Source organism: Schistocerca americana, chromosome 8, assembly GCF_021461395.2.
Source record: "Schistocerca americana isolate TAMUIC-IGC-003095 chromosome 8, iqSchAmer2.1, whole genome shotgun sequence".
Taxonomy (NCBI): Eukaryota; Metazoa; Arthropoda; class Insecta; order Orthoptera; family Acrididae; genus Schistocerca; species Schistocerca americana.
Window position 1 is genome coordinate 261,140,952 of NC_060126.1, and position 16,459 is coordinate 261,157,410.

At 37.9% G+C, this 16,459-nt stretch overlaps 1 protein-coding gene across 5 annotated transcripts in view; it reads left to right on the top strand.

The window, feature by feature from the left end:
* Positions 1-16,459, top strand: part of LOC124545392 (calcium uptake protein 1 homolog, mitochondrial) — a 231,674-nt gene that overhangs the window by 68,975 nt on the left and 146,240 nt on the right. For 3 of the 5 annotated variants that reach the window (XM_047124303.1, XM_047124306.1, XM_047124304.1), the window contains exon 4: positions 12,602-12,767. The exons of the other annotated variants lie outside the window; for them this stretch is intronic. In XM_047124303.1, coding sequence (XP_046980259.1) covers positions 12,602-12,767 — 166 coding nt within the window. The remainder of the gene's footprint in view (positions 1-12,601; positions 12,768-16,459) is intronic. 5 annotated transcript variants of the gene reach the window in all.

Below are 16,459 nucleotides of genomic sequence, written 5' to 3' on the forward strand. Positions count from 1 at the left end.
TCACAAGTGCTTGCAATTTATGCTAACTTATGGAAATGGCTATACTTTCAGCTGACTTCTAACTTTCTGTTACTTTTAATGTATCATTGATATTTATCAGGAAGATTTGTAGTCCAGCCTTCAACTTTCACGGTAAAAGTATATGCTAACCTACTTCATAACAATTATTTAAATATGATGTTTCTGATTATTTGCGAAGTAAAAACTCTGTGAAAAAGGCAACATGTGTCAAAAATGAAATTCTACCCATCAGGTTTGTCTGAGTTCTTTTGTCCAATTGATACTACAGTGTATGCTTATCTCATCTTAAACACAGCTCTCTTTGTGTGTATCTTCATGTTTTCATGGCACAATAATTGAATCATTAAAATACAGGTGCGAACCAACATGAACCGTATTTTTTTTTCTAATATTTTGACTGTATTCCCTTTTGGCCATCTTCTACATGTTGGCCCACTCTCAAGGTGACCAACAGGAATGTACTGAAATATTATGAGAAGGAAGAGGGTTTAGGAGGCTACACACCTGAAATTTAATAATTCTCAGATCTCTCTGTCTCCCATAGCCACCGTTCTAAGTTATCTTTCTCCATCATGTTGTTGTGTCTGATTAGTGCTAGCCTTTTATAATGAGAAAAACAGAACCTGTGTAGCATTTAGGAGCTATGAATTTGACTGGTGGGCATGGTTATATAGGTCATTGTTTCCAGTCAGCATATCATTTCAGTGTGTCACAATTTTGTATTGCATCGTAAATACTACAATGTCCTCTTTGAAGTAGGTCATTATATGGAAAAGAGAGAAAACAGAAAAGTATTTTTTAATCAGAGGCAAACTGCCCTGTAAAGTCTGAAACTGATGATACATTTATGTGCAGCTATCTTCTGTGCAGACGTTTCAGTGTGTACAGTTCAGAAACATTTTGCAAACAGTAGTAGCTTCATTCTGTTCATGGTAGTAAAAGTTAATAAAATGTTGAGTGGAATGGGAGAAATAAAGGTAACCACACAAGGTACAGTTGCAGCATTGAGCAGTCGATAGGCCCACAAACAAGATTTAAATTATCACTAAGGTTTTGGACAGTGTTCTTCCTCAGCTAACTCTCTCCCTCTCCCTCTCTCTCTCTCTCTCTCTCTCTCTCTCTCTCTCTCTCTCTCACTCTCTCTCTCTCTCACACACACACACACACACACACACACACACACACACACACACACACACTAAAAGGATAGGGATGGGGAAAATACTCTAGTGCTGCCTGTGATGATGTGAACAGAGATATGGTGGGGACAGGATGGTGGTCTGTGAGGTGCAGGATTAGAGGCTGTGCTGGGGAAGGGTGGAGGTGGAGAAGAGAAGCAGAGATGGGAAATGACTATGTATGTTTGCTGAGGGTTTAGAAGGCTTGTATGAGGCTGGAGCGGGAGTAGGGAAGGGCGTAGCAACAGGTGGAAGATGGTGACCAGTAGAGGCTGAGGTCAGGGGTGTTACGGGGACAAAGAGTACGTTGCAGTGAGGGTTCTCACTTGCACAATTCAGTAAACAACTGGAATTGGTGAGAAGACTTCAGAGAACAAAGGCTATTAAGAAGTCGTTGATGTCAAAGGTTTCAGTATAGTTGGGAACACACACATCATGAGATTGAAGTGCTAATGTAGCCACTGAACCACTGATAATACACTGAATTTTATAAACACTTACTACCATCCCATGTAAAATCAAAAATGTTTTTATATGTCTTCATTAGGCAGTAGGGCCAACCAAATTGTAAAAAGAAGGAATTACGTTTATCATATGTACTGAATAAATGAAACTTTGTGTCTTCTAAGTGTGGTGCATGTATTTTGATGTGACTGTTCTTTGTACAGTCCTGTGTCAGTGTCACTGTCACTGTCTATGTCTATGCATCCAGACAACTCCTCATTCAGCCCTCTGAGCTTCCTGTCAGACCTTAGTAATGAGGAAATTTGTGTGTTGCTCTTCAAGAAACATCTAGGAATTCCCATGCCAGTCACACTGATGCTAACCCACGGATCACAGAAGCAAAACTTAATGAGTACTGCTACTTTGGAATTACCAACACAAGCTACCATTTCATGCATAATTTTTTTATTTTTATGAATCTGTTGTTTAATTTTTTTGTGTAAGCTGTTGAGGACATTACATAGTCATTATTGATGGCTGGAATTGCACTTACTGGCTGGAATAATGTCCACAGCCATCTTATTACGGAAGAGGCAACAGACTGTGGGAGCCATATCTGAATATCATAAATGCTCCACAAACTCTGCAGCTTTATTGGAGACCATGAGGAGGATTTCAGGGAGAAAGTCAAAGCATTCAATTACTGTTATAATGAACAACTGAACTTTTCATGTTAATCCTACTGAATAGACCAGAAAATAGTGATTTATTAGTCAGAATAATTTCTGCTGTATGTTGGTATTCTGGTCTTCATTTCAAAAGAATGAGCACTGAGATGGGGAGATGAGTTGAAACTTCAGTTCAACCAACAGTTGCGCTTACGACAATCCGTTTGCTGTATGGGGTTTGGGTCTGTAAGCACAGACCAGATTTTCTGTAGTCTCTGTCTGGTTGCATGTCAGTCTGTTGTCTTGAAGCTCAAAATCTTATTCAGTATTTGACAGTGTTTGCGGGAAAAAAACCACCACCGCAATTTTAGTTTCAGTTTTTCACAAATTTTATAATCTTAAAAGGCCATATTGGTGGGACGATCATCAGTTTTTCAACTTCATGAAATTGTTAACACTTACAATCAGGTCAGCACTCGCAAACAACCAAGAGTCCAATGGGAGAATTACTCAGATAAATTGTGAGGTGACTGCAGCATAAGTTAATGAAACACTGTCTGATAAGCAGTAGTAGTCCTAAAATATCACTAACCAAATATTTAAGTTTAGCACAGAACATGATTCATATTTACCTCAAACGTTACAGTTCACATACAGTATTGACATATAGTAATTCTTCAGGTAAAAGTACATTACAATAATTTACTTAGCTCAGTTCCTCACCACACTCAACAAGAGCTTGTACAAATGACAATGATAGTTCAAGCCTACTAATAACCAAAATACAATTCAGACAAAATATCCATTAATTTGAGTTACAAAAATCACTTGAAAGTTTTTGCACATTGATATTACTGAGTTTTCGCAGTTGCCAGTACATGTTTATGTGAACAACAAGTGCATAGCTATTGCATGAGTAAATTCCTGGAGTAGATGTAAATGTTTCCTGTTTGCAACCTCAATCAGGAGGCATAGACTGCTGATCTCGAGTGACATCCGACTGTTTAAAAGACTAGCATTTGAACAGATTGTTATTTCAGAAACTCCACAATTATTTCCTCCAAAAATGGCCAGGTTAAGTTTTGTTACTCAAAATGGATTATAAGTACTGATAAAAATTTGATTTACAAATTGTGGTAATTTAAGAATTTAGAAAATTTGTGGAATCACTTCATGCATCTGCATTGGGAATATCTTACTTAAGGGTACAAGCATCATATAAAAATTATTGCAAGTTATTCAGAAATCCTAATTAATGGCTCAATCAGATAATGAAGTACATCACAGGGTGCATAAAAATCAGGTCGAGAAAATTATAATGGTGACGAATGGTGACGGTCAGAATCTAACAAGCACTGAGACAAAATCTGCAGTGGAAAATGCAGCTACTTTTTAAATTGAATATGTAAATTGAATTTGTAAATTAATTAGTTTCAGAGAATTTGGAGTACATTATTTCATAAGTAGTGGTATCACTATGATCAGAAATCACAGTACAGCTCATTTTATTATGTATTGTGCTAGAATCTGCAGTTAGGTGTAATTTCTGATTAACTCATTTCTCAGTAAAACTAAATGCACCATTAGAATCAGCACATCAGAAACATTACATTGGATAATGAATCTAAGTGGGAAACAGTTTTGCTGATGTTTTGATGTATTGAAACACTTCCTACATGTACAATACTTCCAAAATGTACAATACTTACAAAATGCACGAGATCTGAAAAATAAACAAAGGTGGGAAAAGTTTCCAATTTGCTTTGTCACAGCTTTTACGTGTATGGTATTTATGATGCATCACCTGGTCAGGTGAAGATACATAATGGCACATTACAACTTGTGCTGCTAATATTATTTTTGACATGATGTGGGAAACCAAAGGACAGTTATGTGAAAACATCTTCTCTAATTTAAAATTCAAATAAAAAACACGAATAAAAATAAAGAAATTGTATTAACATGAGTGATGTCTATACAGTGAGAATTTATCAGTTTTTAAGCAGTGTGTTAATCATGTGATATCTTCCACAATCATTGCATTGTTGTATGTGACTTCAGAAATTCTATATCACTGTAATGAGCGTTCCTTGAGGAATAAGACCAATTTTTTCGTGTAACATTTCTTAGGGCTGGCAAAGTCTTCGGCTGATGTTTGAACTCTTCAGATTTAAGATACCTGTATAGGGAAAAAAAAAAAAAATGCTGGATGTAAGGTCCAATGATCATGTTGTCGAGGGGACATCGCCACATGTGGGAATTGTCTGTCTTAGCACTTGGAGAGTAATTTCAGCTATGTGAGCAGTGTCTCTGCCCTACTGATAACATACCTAGTCAGTCTGGAATGCATTGGGTCTTGGTGTGAAAAAAGTGTTGATCATGTTAGAGTATAGTTGAGAGTTTACTGTCCCAGCAGCATCATCCTCTTAAAAAAAAAAAAAAAAAGTAAGGTCCATTTGTCCTGACTCTTCAACTGCGCATGTTGCAGTTACTTAGTCATTATGCTATGCATTTTCATGCAGCTCATGAGGTTTCTGTCCACTCAGATACTGGAAATTTTGACAGTTAACATGTCACAGCCAATAAAAATGTGCTTCACCACTGTAAAGGACTGCAGCATCTTCAAGTTTACTTCCAAAGATGTTTGCACATGATCTCATGTGATTGTCAAAATCACCTTCAAACAATTGTTGAATAACGAACATGTTGTAGAGATGAAAGTGCAAGTCCTGTTGAAAAATTTTACTCTCACTTCGATGAGATAAATGAAGAGCTTTAGCATGTTCCCAAGCTGATCTCTTTGGTGACTGTTAAAATGAGCACTGTGTTAATGTTTTCTGTGTTTCGAACATTGCTTGGACTTCCTCCTCTTTTTTTAATCATGTCACCACTACTTCCAAAGTTTGCTAACCATAAGCTAATGGTTTTCTGAGCTGGAACTGTCCCATAAAGGGAAATCAGCAAGTGTCTCTATAAGCACGCTTGGCAGGAACAGTGGAATGACTGTCTAACAGAAGTTATTCAACAGTGTAACACGCTCTTCACCCATCCACAACATGTTTGTAATTCATTATAGATTACAATTTACACTAATCGAACATCAGTTCTGTGTTTTCAATGTCTTATTCAGTCTTCATTGTTTTAATATCACTATGCCAGTATTTAGCTGTCACAGTGCACGTAAACAAAACTTCCCACTCCATAGACATTGTTCATGTTAATACAGTTTCTTTGTTTTGATCCCTCTGTTTTTTTATTTGAACTTTAAATAAGGGAGGATATTTTGCTGCACCCTGTAGTTTTTGGATTTGTGGAAATTATTCAGTATTGAAACTTTTGAACAACTATATTTTCCTAATTTATTGTTTTAATATTACACTTCACACCTATGAAGGGAAAGCTGTTGTGTGGGCAGTCATCTGGTGAAGTGTCGGCTATAAAATCTAGGAAGATCATTACATTAATAAATATGGCAATGTGAAGTCATGGTGGAATGTAAATAGTTGATGGAGTGAAGATTACAACTTACTGAATAGTATAGGTGTTGAGTCATTGAAAAGCATACAAACAAGACTGAAAATGTTGCTAGTTTTTGAATGAATCCTTTTTACAATTACACCTACACAGTTGTCGACTGAGTTGAACGTAGGATCCAGGGCAGAAGTAGAGATGACTGTGGGGCAGGGGTCTTGCAGAGATTGAGAACAGTTGCGACGCATCCTTTAATTCCAGACTCCTGTTGGCATCAGTTTCTGAATCCCCAATGCCCCCATACCCACTTCCACTCCTGCCCTAGGGCCCTCCTAACTTCACTCCTACTGCACATACACCCTAATCCCTACAGTCTCCCCTTCCTCTGTTCAGTCTCCCCTTCCTCTGTTCAGTCTCCCCTTCCTCTGTTCAGTCTCCCCTTCCTCTGTTCAGTCTCCCCTTCCTCTGTTCAGTCTCCCCCTCTAAAGTCACTCCTCTACATCATTGTCGTCGTCGTCATCGTCATCATCATCATCATCATCATCATCATCATCATCATGCATTACATGAACTCACTGGTGCAGGTACCTGTGCCACATTCCTATGCCATGCACCTTCAGCCTTTCACTTGCAGTCATCAGCCAGCCTTTCCTAACCCCCCCCCCCCCCCCCCCCTCCAGCCCCCAGTGTGCTTTATCATCATCATCATCATCATCATCATCATCATCATCATCATCATCTCAGCCTCTTCTCACTCGTAGGGTTGGCATTGCTTTGCTGGATCCTTCTCTTCCATAAATGCCTATCCAGTGCTTCTTCTCTGAGTCATCCTTTCTCCCGTAGGTCCCCTGCTACATTGTCTTTCCATCTCAGTTTCAGTCTTCCTCTTCTCCTTGGTCCTACGATTTCTAGGTCTTCAGTTCTTCTTCCCACATAGTACTCCCCTCTTCTCTGCACATGTCCATACCATCTTAGCCTACTTTCTTGGATCGTCTTCCCTATGGGCCCCACTTTCACTGTTCCCCTGATGTACTCATTCCTTAGTCTATCCTTTTGTGTCACCACACTCATCCACCTTAACATTCTCATTTCTGCCACTTCCATCTTTTTCTCTTGGGCTTTTGTAATTGGCCAAGTTTCTGCCCTATACAGCATCGCAGGCCTCACCACAAACTTGTAAAGGTTTCCTTTCATTCCGCAGCTAACCTTCTTATCACACAGGACTCTGCTTCAGTTTCCTCCAGTTCATCCATCCACTATTTATTCTGTGCTGTATTTCAGCCTCCAGTCCTCTATCACTTTGCATGTAAGACCCTAGGTATTTAGATTTCTTGACCAGCGTTGGTTGTTCTCCTTGCAGGTTAATATATGTATCTTTGGCGTCCTTGGTACACATATACTCATGCTTTCATCCTGCTAATTCTCATTCTCCTTTCCTCTATAGCTCTCCACTGTTCCAGCTTGTCTTGAAGTGCCGCTTGGGTGGGTTCACAGATTACAACATCATTGACAAACATCATGCTTCAAGGTGCCCCAATGGGCCTTGTTCTCTCTGATTCCACCCAATACAACCCCTCACTCTAGCCAAGCTGGAGAACTGCAGTGCTGTTATGCTTTTTAGTCAGTTGTCAGTCTTGTTTTTGTGCCTTTTGATGACCAAATGTCTTTACTAATTGGTGAGTTGTCAGCTGTACTTGTAAGTTATTAAGATCATTAATAATTTAGACTGTAGGTTCTGGGGATATTGTGTCACTGCAATTATAAAAGACCATGTGGCAATCTCGCACCCAGGACAGAAAGAGGTCCATGACGTACAGGTATGCAGGGGAGACAACGTTGATTCTGACTATTACCTAACACGCATCAAAGTCAAGTTCACCCCCAAGAAAATTTTCTGTAAGAAAACTCCCCTACTGAAATTTGACACAAAAAAGAGCTCTGACTCTGGAGTGAAAGAGGCTTGGGAAAAACAACTGGAAAAACTTCCACAAAAAAATCACAGAAAAAGCACAAGCCCTCATTCCTCTGAAGAAGAACACCAAGCATCCATGATGGGACACTGATTGTGGAGAATGCACTCGTCACCAGGAAATTGGCATACCAGAAATACAATAGTAACAAGTCCCCAGAAAATTTACAGGTGTTCAATGAAACACACAAGATAACAGCAAAAATTATTAGACAATCCAAGAGGAAATACCCGAAGGAACAGCTGTAGAGGACAACTTCTGCAACTACAACGCAAGATACTTCTACAGGACGTTTGCAGGGCACATCCGAGGATACACACCACCAAACCTATGCTTTAGAAATAGTGATGGAAAATTGGCACTGACAGATAAGGAGAACTGTAAGGTGCTGGCACAGTACTTCTCAAAACTTCTCAATTGTCCAGAACCCACAGAGAGATTTCCAGAGGAAGAACTTACAGACAGACACACAGACTCACTACCCCCGACACAAGAGGAAGTCCACAGGCACAACCTCAGCCTCAAAAACAACAGGACATCTGGTGAAGACAGCATAGTGGCCGAACTACTGAAAAACCTCAGACCAAACTCACTCAGAGAACTCACACAGATCATCACAGGTGTATGGACATCAGAAAAGTTGCCAGACGACTGGAAATGCGCACTGATCCACCCTCTGCACAAAAAGGGTGACCCCACAGATGTGAACAATTACAGGGGAATCTCACAAATACAAGTCACACACAAGGTACTCTCAGCGTACCTACTCTAAAGAACACGGAACCAACTGGAACATAAGATTGGCGAGTACCAAGCAGGCTTCCGCCCTGGTCGCTCCTGTGCAGAACAAATCTTCAATCTGAAGACTACCCTGAAAATCAAAGCCCTCAGGAACATTCCAGTCATATGCACCTTTGTTGACATCAAGAAGGCATATGACTCCATCGACCACCAGTGATTGTTCAACATTCTACATGAACAAGGTTTGGACGGCAAGACGCTGCGACTGATCAGACACTGACAGACACGATATCCAAGGTGAAGTTCAAGGGGAAAGTCTGCAAACCCTTTGAAATCAAGACAGGCGTTCGCCAAGGTGATGGACTCTCACCGCTCCTCTTCAACCTAGTGCTAGATAAGGTCATCAAGGAATGGGAGAAAGAGCTGCAACCTAGTGCTAGATGAGGTCATCAAGGAATGGGAGAAAGAGCTGCAAATGCAAGGCCATTGGAAGCCAGTGTGACTTAGATGACCCAAGGACAAGCTGGAAGTCGGCTGTCTAGCCTTCACAGAGGATCTGGCACTACTCATAGATAACAAAACTACAGCAATCAGACTGATAGAAGTACTCAAAGGGTGCACAGAAAAAGTAGGACTACAGATTTACTTCCATAAAATCGAGTTCTTCTGCACAAAATTAAACATTCCAGATTTGAACACAAAGTATGGCAAGATCAACAGGGTCACACAGTTTTAAGTACCTAGGTGAAATACTCGAACCAACAGGAAAGGAGAAAATAGCCCAGAACACTAGGTTATTGAAAATGAAGAGAGCCTTATATATAGAACACAAGGTATATACAACAAGAAATGTTTGTCCACCTGCGCCAAAATTCATCACTACAACACTGTAATTAAACCTGAGGTGCTGTACGCCAGTGAGACACTGATGTTACACACAAAGGCCGACCTTGAGAACATTCTCACACGAGAAAGAAAAATCATTAGGAAAATTGTTAGGCCAAAACTCATGGACGATGGATGTAGGCTTCACTCCAGGGACACCCCAGAGAAGTTCTCCAACATCGCAGCCGACATTAGAAAGAGGTGACTAAAGTTTTATGGACACATAAGCAGACTCCCACAGACCAGACTCACTAACAGAATGCTCAGGTACATCCCGAGACTCAAGACCACTACACTGTGGATGACACAAGTCAAAGTTGAGCTGGAAAGAGCTCGGATAGATCTAGTGGATGTCATGGACAAAGGCATCTATAGATACAAGGTGTACAGTGGAAAAAGTGATGTCAGAGAAAACAGCACCTAAAGCCCGGGGACGGAAGAAAGGAAGAGAGCCTTTAGTGAACGAATGAAGGAGTACTGGAAGAACAGAAAGAACAAGTAGTCATGAATGTAAACGCGTGGTCTGATAAAAGTCCTGTAACGTGTGTAATAATAATAACAACAGCAGTAACACCAGACATCACAACTGTGGAGAAGTGAAGAAGGAGGGATCATTGACATTACCATATCATTGATAGCACCATCAGTGAAAAACAACTCATAAAAGCTGGTATGGGGAATTGAAAATTGAACTACAGCAACTCTGGTGTAAACCAGTGAACACGGTGGTCCCAGTGGTTTTCAACACATGGGAACAGCACCATAAGATTTTAGTGGGTTCTTGAAAACCATTGGTATTGACAAAATATCCATCTGCCAACTACAAAAAGCCACTTTACTGGGATCTGCACGAATTCTCCACCTATACATCACACTGTTCTAGATGGTTGGGAAGTGTCTGACTTGTGTTAAAATAAGAAATCCAAGCTGTTGAACACAGTTGCTGTGTTTATTATTGTAAATAATGTGTGTGTGTGATGATGATGATGATGATGATGATGATGATGATAAAACAACTTCAGAGGGAAATATTCTCAGAAAGCCCCATGAATTAGGCGTCGTGAACATACTCCCATATTTAATTCATCCTTTCTCTCCCAGATTTACTTGAGATATTGAGCTAATAGTTTTTTCTGCATATTTTGAATGAATGGGTGGGGGGGTCTGCCTAGACAGTTGTCTGACTCTACAAGTAAAGACAGTTGTCTGATACTGCAAGTAATAGTATAACTTGTAAGATGTGGAATATGTTTCACCTGCTCTTTTCCATTGCAAATTTTCTATACCTCACTCTTTGTCTAGCCCCACAGCAGAGTCACAAAACATTGTGACTAATTGGAGAATATAAATATAGTCTTCAGTATTCCAGAGAAAGAAATTGACTTTTGAGATACTGGGGGAAGCAACCTTTCTTTTTGATTTCATTGAAGCAAAATTAACATTCATCAAACTTCATAATGAGTTACTACTGCTATTTTTTAAGTGTCTCACAAATTTTTAGGAATTCTCTCTCCAGCAGTACATGAGAGCTGAAACATGTCCTTCTGGAACTACTCTGGAATTGAACCATTGTTTGTTTTGGCAGTTTGGGTTCCATAAGGCAAAGTGTTCATTGACGTATAAACTATAATTCATTTACAAAATGTGGCAAAAAGTAGGTACACAATGATGACATGACGACATGAGTTCCAGTAATTTAGAAAATAGAAATTGTGGTGATTCCTAATTTAGTGCAGATATAAATAAATACTGCTTATCTTTCTCATCTTTACTGTTATTGAAGGGGAACAGTATGAAGAAAAGAAAAAGAAACTGCACTTTTCCAAGCATCAACTAAACTACACCTCAGTCTTGTGTTCCAGTTATTGAATATAATTATACCTCTTGGCATTACATTAAAATCTCTGTGGTTTGTGTTATTTTTGCTTTCTTGAAAATGTGTGGCCACGAAATTGTATTATGTAGTGTGCATGTATGCATTCTTGTTATACTAAATGTTTATTAAGTTGATGTAGCCAAAACCTCGGGATTCATAAAGCTTGTTTTGTTGGTAGTTTGCTCCATAAATATTGTAACTGCATTCCATAGTGAGTGATGGGTAATGCCATTGAAGTTTGTGATTTTGCTTGGTATTTTTTTATTCCAGTCCCATTTCAGCCTTCGCAGTATAAATTCATAACAGCTAAAGACATGAATGAATGATTGCAATACCTAATAAATGGATAATGTTTTACAGTTTAGAAAGTATCTGGGTGTTCTGCACACAATTTTGTCTAATCTACTAATGAGCATTAAACACAGAAAATTGGGAATGCTTTTGTTCTTCCTTGCCTCTATCTCCTTAAGTAGAATGAAACATTATTTTAGAAATGAAGTTTGAATATGAGTAATTTGTGGTTGCATTTACAAGTATTTCTTTCTACACTTAAAACTCTCTGCTGTTTCTGTACTTCTGCTATTATTAATTACTTAATACTACACCATAAAGAGATGTCACAACAAACAATCTAGCACTCAGGCGACTATTGTATAATCATTTAATTTCCTGTGAACAAATGACTATTTCTGGTGCTAATTTAAGATGAAAAGGTGGGTGTTACAGAAATATCTGTGCTAGTTGTTCGTTCACCTGTACCGTCTGTCAACTCTTCATATACCCATTTCATGGGTTACTTGCAGGAACTGCAGAATAATGAAGTTTATTGGTAGTTAAAAGAATCAAGCCTGCTGTAAATAACACAATGTACAGTTGCATTTTTTATTAGAAGCAGTATTGCATCAGCCTCATTTAACAGTTTATAAAGGACTCTCAAGAAAATTTATGGGTCCATTCCTACAGTGATAAACTACAAAGCGGTATCATTGTAAACATTGTGTTTTATTTTGCGTCTTCTTTTCCAGAAAACAGTTTCTCCTCCCCTTCCCCCTTTAAAACTGTTATATATTTGTGTCTACTTGAAGGAAAATGATTTTGAAATATGTGAAATGTACAGATCTATTTGTGTCCAAAGCAAACATAATGTGGAATTTTGTGTGGCATGTAATGACACTTTTGGATGCCAGTAAGTGGTGTTGTTAACTGCTGTATATGAGTTTTCATCCTGTGTTGTGACTTACCTTCATAGCTTATTTACTGAAGTTCAGCAAATACTAAACTTGACTGATTTTGCTTTCTGGCTTCCTAACCAACCCACGGTTCCTCCCTGCCTTGATGTGTCTGCAGATTATGGAATATGAGAATCGCATACGGCAGTACTCCACTCCGGACAAGGTGTTTCGTTATTTTGCTACCCTCCAGGTGGTTCATCCCAGTGGAGAAAATCATGAAATCTACATGACACCAGATGATTTCTTGAGATCGATGACTCCTGGCCTCAAACAGCCCGATGGTAAAAAATGGAAGTTGTGAAATGAAGCTATTGCATTTATCCTGTAGCTTTTTGATGTTAGTTTGTGATGTAGTCCTGCCACATACATCCTTACAAATCACACATATTTAGCCAACTAGAATACAGGAAAGAAATGTCAATGTTATGTACCTGATAAACAAAATTACACTAAGCACTGGGATTGGTGTCAGGAGGAAGGGGAAATAAAGTGACAGTTTTGTTTTGTTTCCTTCCCTTCTAACTGGAAGAATGTTTTTAATTTTTATATTGTGTTGTACATTAATTCCAGGAAACTAACTGCATTTGCTCTCCTAGTGAAATGTTTCAGGTAGGCAAAAACACATTTCTTTCCTGAAATATTAAAGCCTGCCTAGCTTGTGATCATAATAATTATGCCTTTTTAATCATTGTATTTAATGCTCACGCATTGGCACCAATTATTAAGACTTTTGACAGCAATGTGGTGCAGATTTGGTACCACTGTATTTTCTGAATTATAAACCTAGACAGTAGCTAAAAACTGAACGTTGTCATAAAAATGTTTAGTATAAAGGTAGACACTTAACATTTAATGGTGTCTGCATTGTTACAAAAATTATTTTAGGCCTATAAAGAAAAGAAATGTAACATTATTTTGAGATTGAACAGTAATCTTTACATATAAGATACTTAAGTAAATTTCAAAACACAATAAAGCAGAAAATGTAACAAAAAATCACACCACTCCATCTTTTCGCTAATGGTACAGCAATATCTTGAGATGTTCAAGAAGAAACGGGCAGTTACAGTCGCAAAATGGTTTTTTATTTATTTATTTTGCGATGCACTTCATTCTCAAAAGAACATCAGACATCTTGGAAAAAAAAAAAAAGTTTCTTCAGTACAAATTTATGAGCCAGAAATCAGCTTTATTTAAGTGACTATGCAGCTTTATAGTTTATTCCTGGCTCATAAATTTGTACTGAGAAAACTTGTTTTTCCCCCAGATGTCTGATAATGCTCCTGTGATAGGGAAATGCATCACAAATTAAGTAAATAGAAAACCATTTTGCAACTGAGCCTGCCTACTCTTTCTTGAATGTAGCTGAAGGTCATAGTATTTACTGCTAAGAAAAACAGAACTATTATAATTTTTAGTAGGCCTGCGTGTGACAAAACCATCTAACCCATGAAATGAACAGAAATATATATTTACTTCTTACACATTTTGTCACATACATTGATTTTATTCATAATAATGGTATTTGCTTCCACATTCACGACTCTGACATACAATTGTGGTGTTAGTGATCTGCACACACAAAACAATGGCAGGTACTGAATTTTGTAGATGTAAAGTTGTTCTTAGCTCCTCCACAAAGTGCACATTTTCCTCTCTTCCTTGCTGATGAAGTTCTTTTAGTTCCCACTCTTGTGGGATACACCTCCTCAAAAAGTCTTCAAGTGTAGTGGCAGTGACACAGTAGTTGATTCAATAATTAGGTTAATTAGGTATGGTTTCTTCATCTGATTAGCCAAATTCTTCAAAAATGTTCTTCTACTGACTGTTTGATGATTGGCTTTGTAAATTAGGAATGCATTTATTGTTGCTATGTTGAGTAATGCTTAAAACAAAGCCAATGGTCATTTCCTTGTCACTTGGAAATGCTGTATGTGCCACATAACTCATCTGTGGTGTCTGCTTCTCCTTTAGTCATATTATAATCTAAAATTATCATAGGCTTCCCTTTCTTTTCATCCAAGCTCCACCATGCACTGTTGAAAGTAGCAACAATTTTTTTTTTTTTTTTTTTTTTTTTTTTTTTTTTTTTTTTTTTTTTTTTGGAACACGTGAGACAAGAGTTAAAGCTTTTTGAAGGGCACAAATGTTAAATGTTACAAGCAACTGCATGCTGATTGTGTGGTAGAAACTGTCTAGGCACTTTTCTTTTATTCTTAGGTAGTATACCAATAGTAGTGATACTTTTCTGTAGGAGAGAGAATGTTAATGAGTAATTGGTGTATCGATTATCAGTTGTCAGATTTCTGTGTGATCCTGAAACTGGCTCTGTCAATCTGTTTGGAACATGAGTGGGTTTATTTGATTGACAGACAGGCTCATATGATTGTTTCCCAAAGAAGTCTTGTAAGTTGGAAGTACAGAAAGTTTCAGCTTCACAAGCATCACATAGAACATAATTTTTCATGCCAAACTTGACAGGTTTGTTTGGGACGTAAGACATGAAGCTGCATCTGCCTTGGAATTGTTCTAGCTTTTCATAGTTGTTATATATTCACTAGGGTTGTAGTAATTTGAACAATTTTGTGTAAATCAAGGATTTTTCTTGTGGGTGCTAGCTTATTTTGCTCCCCCCCCTCCCCAGTATAGAGTAAACCCAATAGTGCCATAATTTTCCCTTTCGTTACTTCTCTGTGGTTACTGTATGTGGAATAATTAGTGTCAGCTGTGCTCTGAATTATATATAAGTTAGTACATATAATTACTTCATCAATCATGTTATCATCTATCATGAATGAGACACATTGCTTCTCTGACCTCGAACCCCTGGTGTTCCCTTTTGGACCAGGAAAAATTTTTAGGATATTCTTTTTCGGTGTTTTTTACTGACCTTTGTATGGAATTTTTGCTCCAGAGTGATACCATCTGTCCTCACAAAAAAATTGGCATGGTCTTCTAAATCAGATTCATTGTCACTGAAATCATGTTCAGAATCCAAATTATGAATTACATCATCTTGAATTATAATTTCCTCTTCATCATCTGATGAGTTCAGACAAACTTGATTAAGATGTTCATTAGTTGTAGAAATAAGTTTTGCTGTTGCCTCATCTGTTAGGCCCATACCACATCTGAGCCTGAAGAGGAAATTATATACTGTAATAGAATAATACCCATTTTCATATTGTGTGATAAATTTATCGAGAGTTAAACTAATTTTTACAAAATAAAGTTAATTTTTGGAACATCCCAATATATAATTAAACTTTATACAATAAATAATTATCAAAAAGAATTACAAAATCAATTTACAAGGAAAATTAGACATAATATGAAACAATTTAAATCTTGTACCTGACAGGCAGTGTGGTGCAAATCTCCACCAGTCATGCGCACTCTAATAAAACTTTATTTAGACAGACACAGTTAAGCACTGGAAAGTCAGAAACTTGAGTGAATAGGTAAAAAAGAAATACGGCATCTTCAGTATTGCAATGAAAATTAGCATTAAAAAAGAAAAAAAGCTGGTAGCATATTTGCACAAGCACTGCCGATGTTTTCATCAGTGTTCACAAACTTCTGTTGCATGTGAGTTAAGTTTTGCATTCCAAATCCATTTTGTAATGTTGAGTTAAACAGAAAATTTTCTGCTCCCTTCTTTGTAGATGCTCTTCATTAAACTTTATTTTAATTCTGTAGTTCATTGATTCATATCTCCTCCTCCTATCAATGGCATCTGATTGTCAGGGCTACCATGTTTGTGTTAGTGGTTTAACATTCTAGAAACTGCATGTAATTACAGATAATCTGAATGGTGTGTATTGTAATGTTGCACAAACACAGTATCAGAATTTCAGACCGTAACTTTATTCAGTTTCCACTTGAGGGATATGCTAAGACACCGAATGAAGTAGTACTTAGTGCTTAACACACTTAATCAAGAAGTACATTAATGCACAGTCTAGCATGGAGC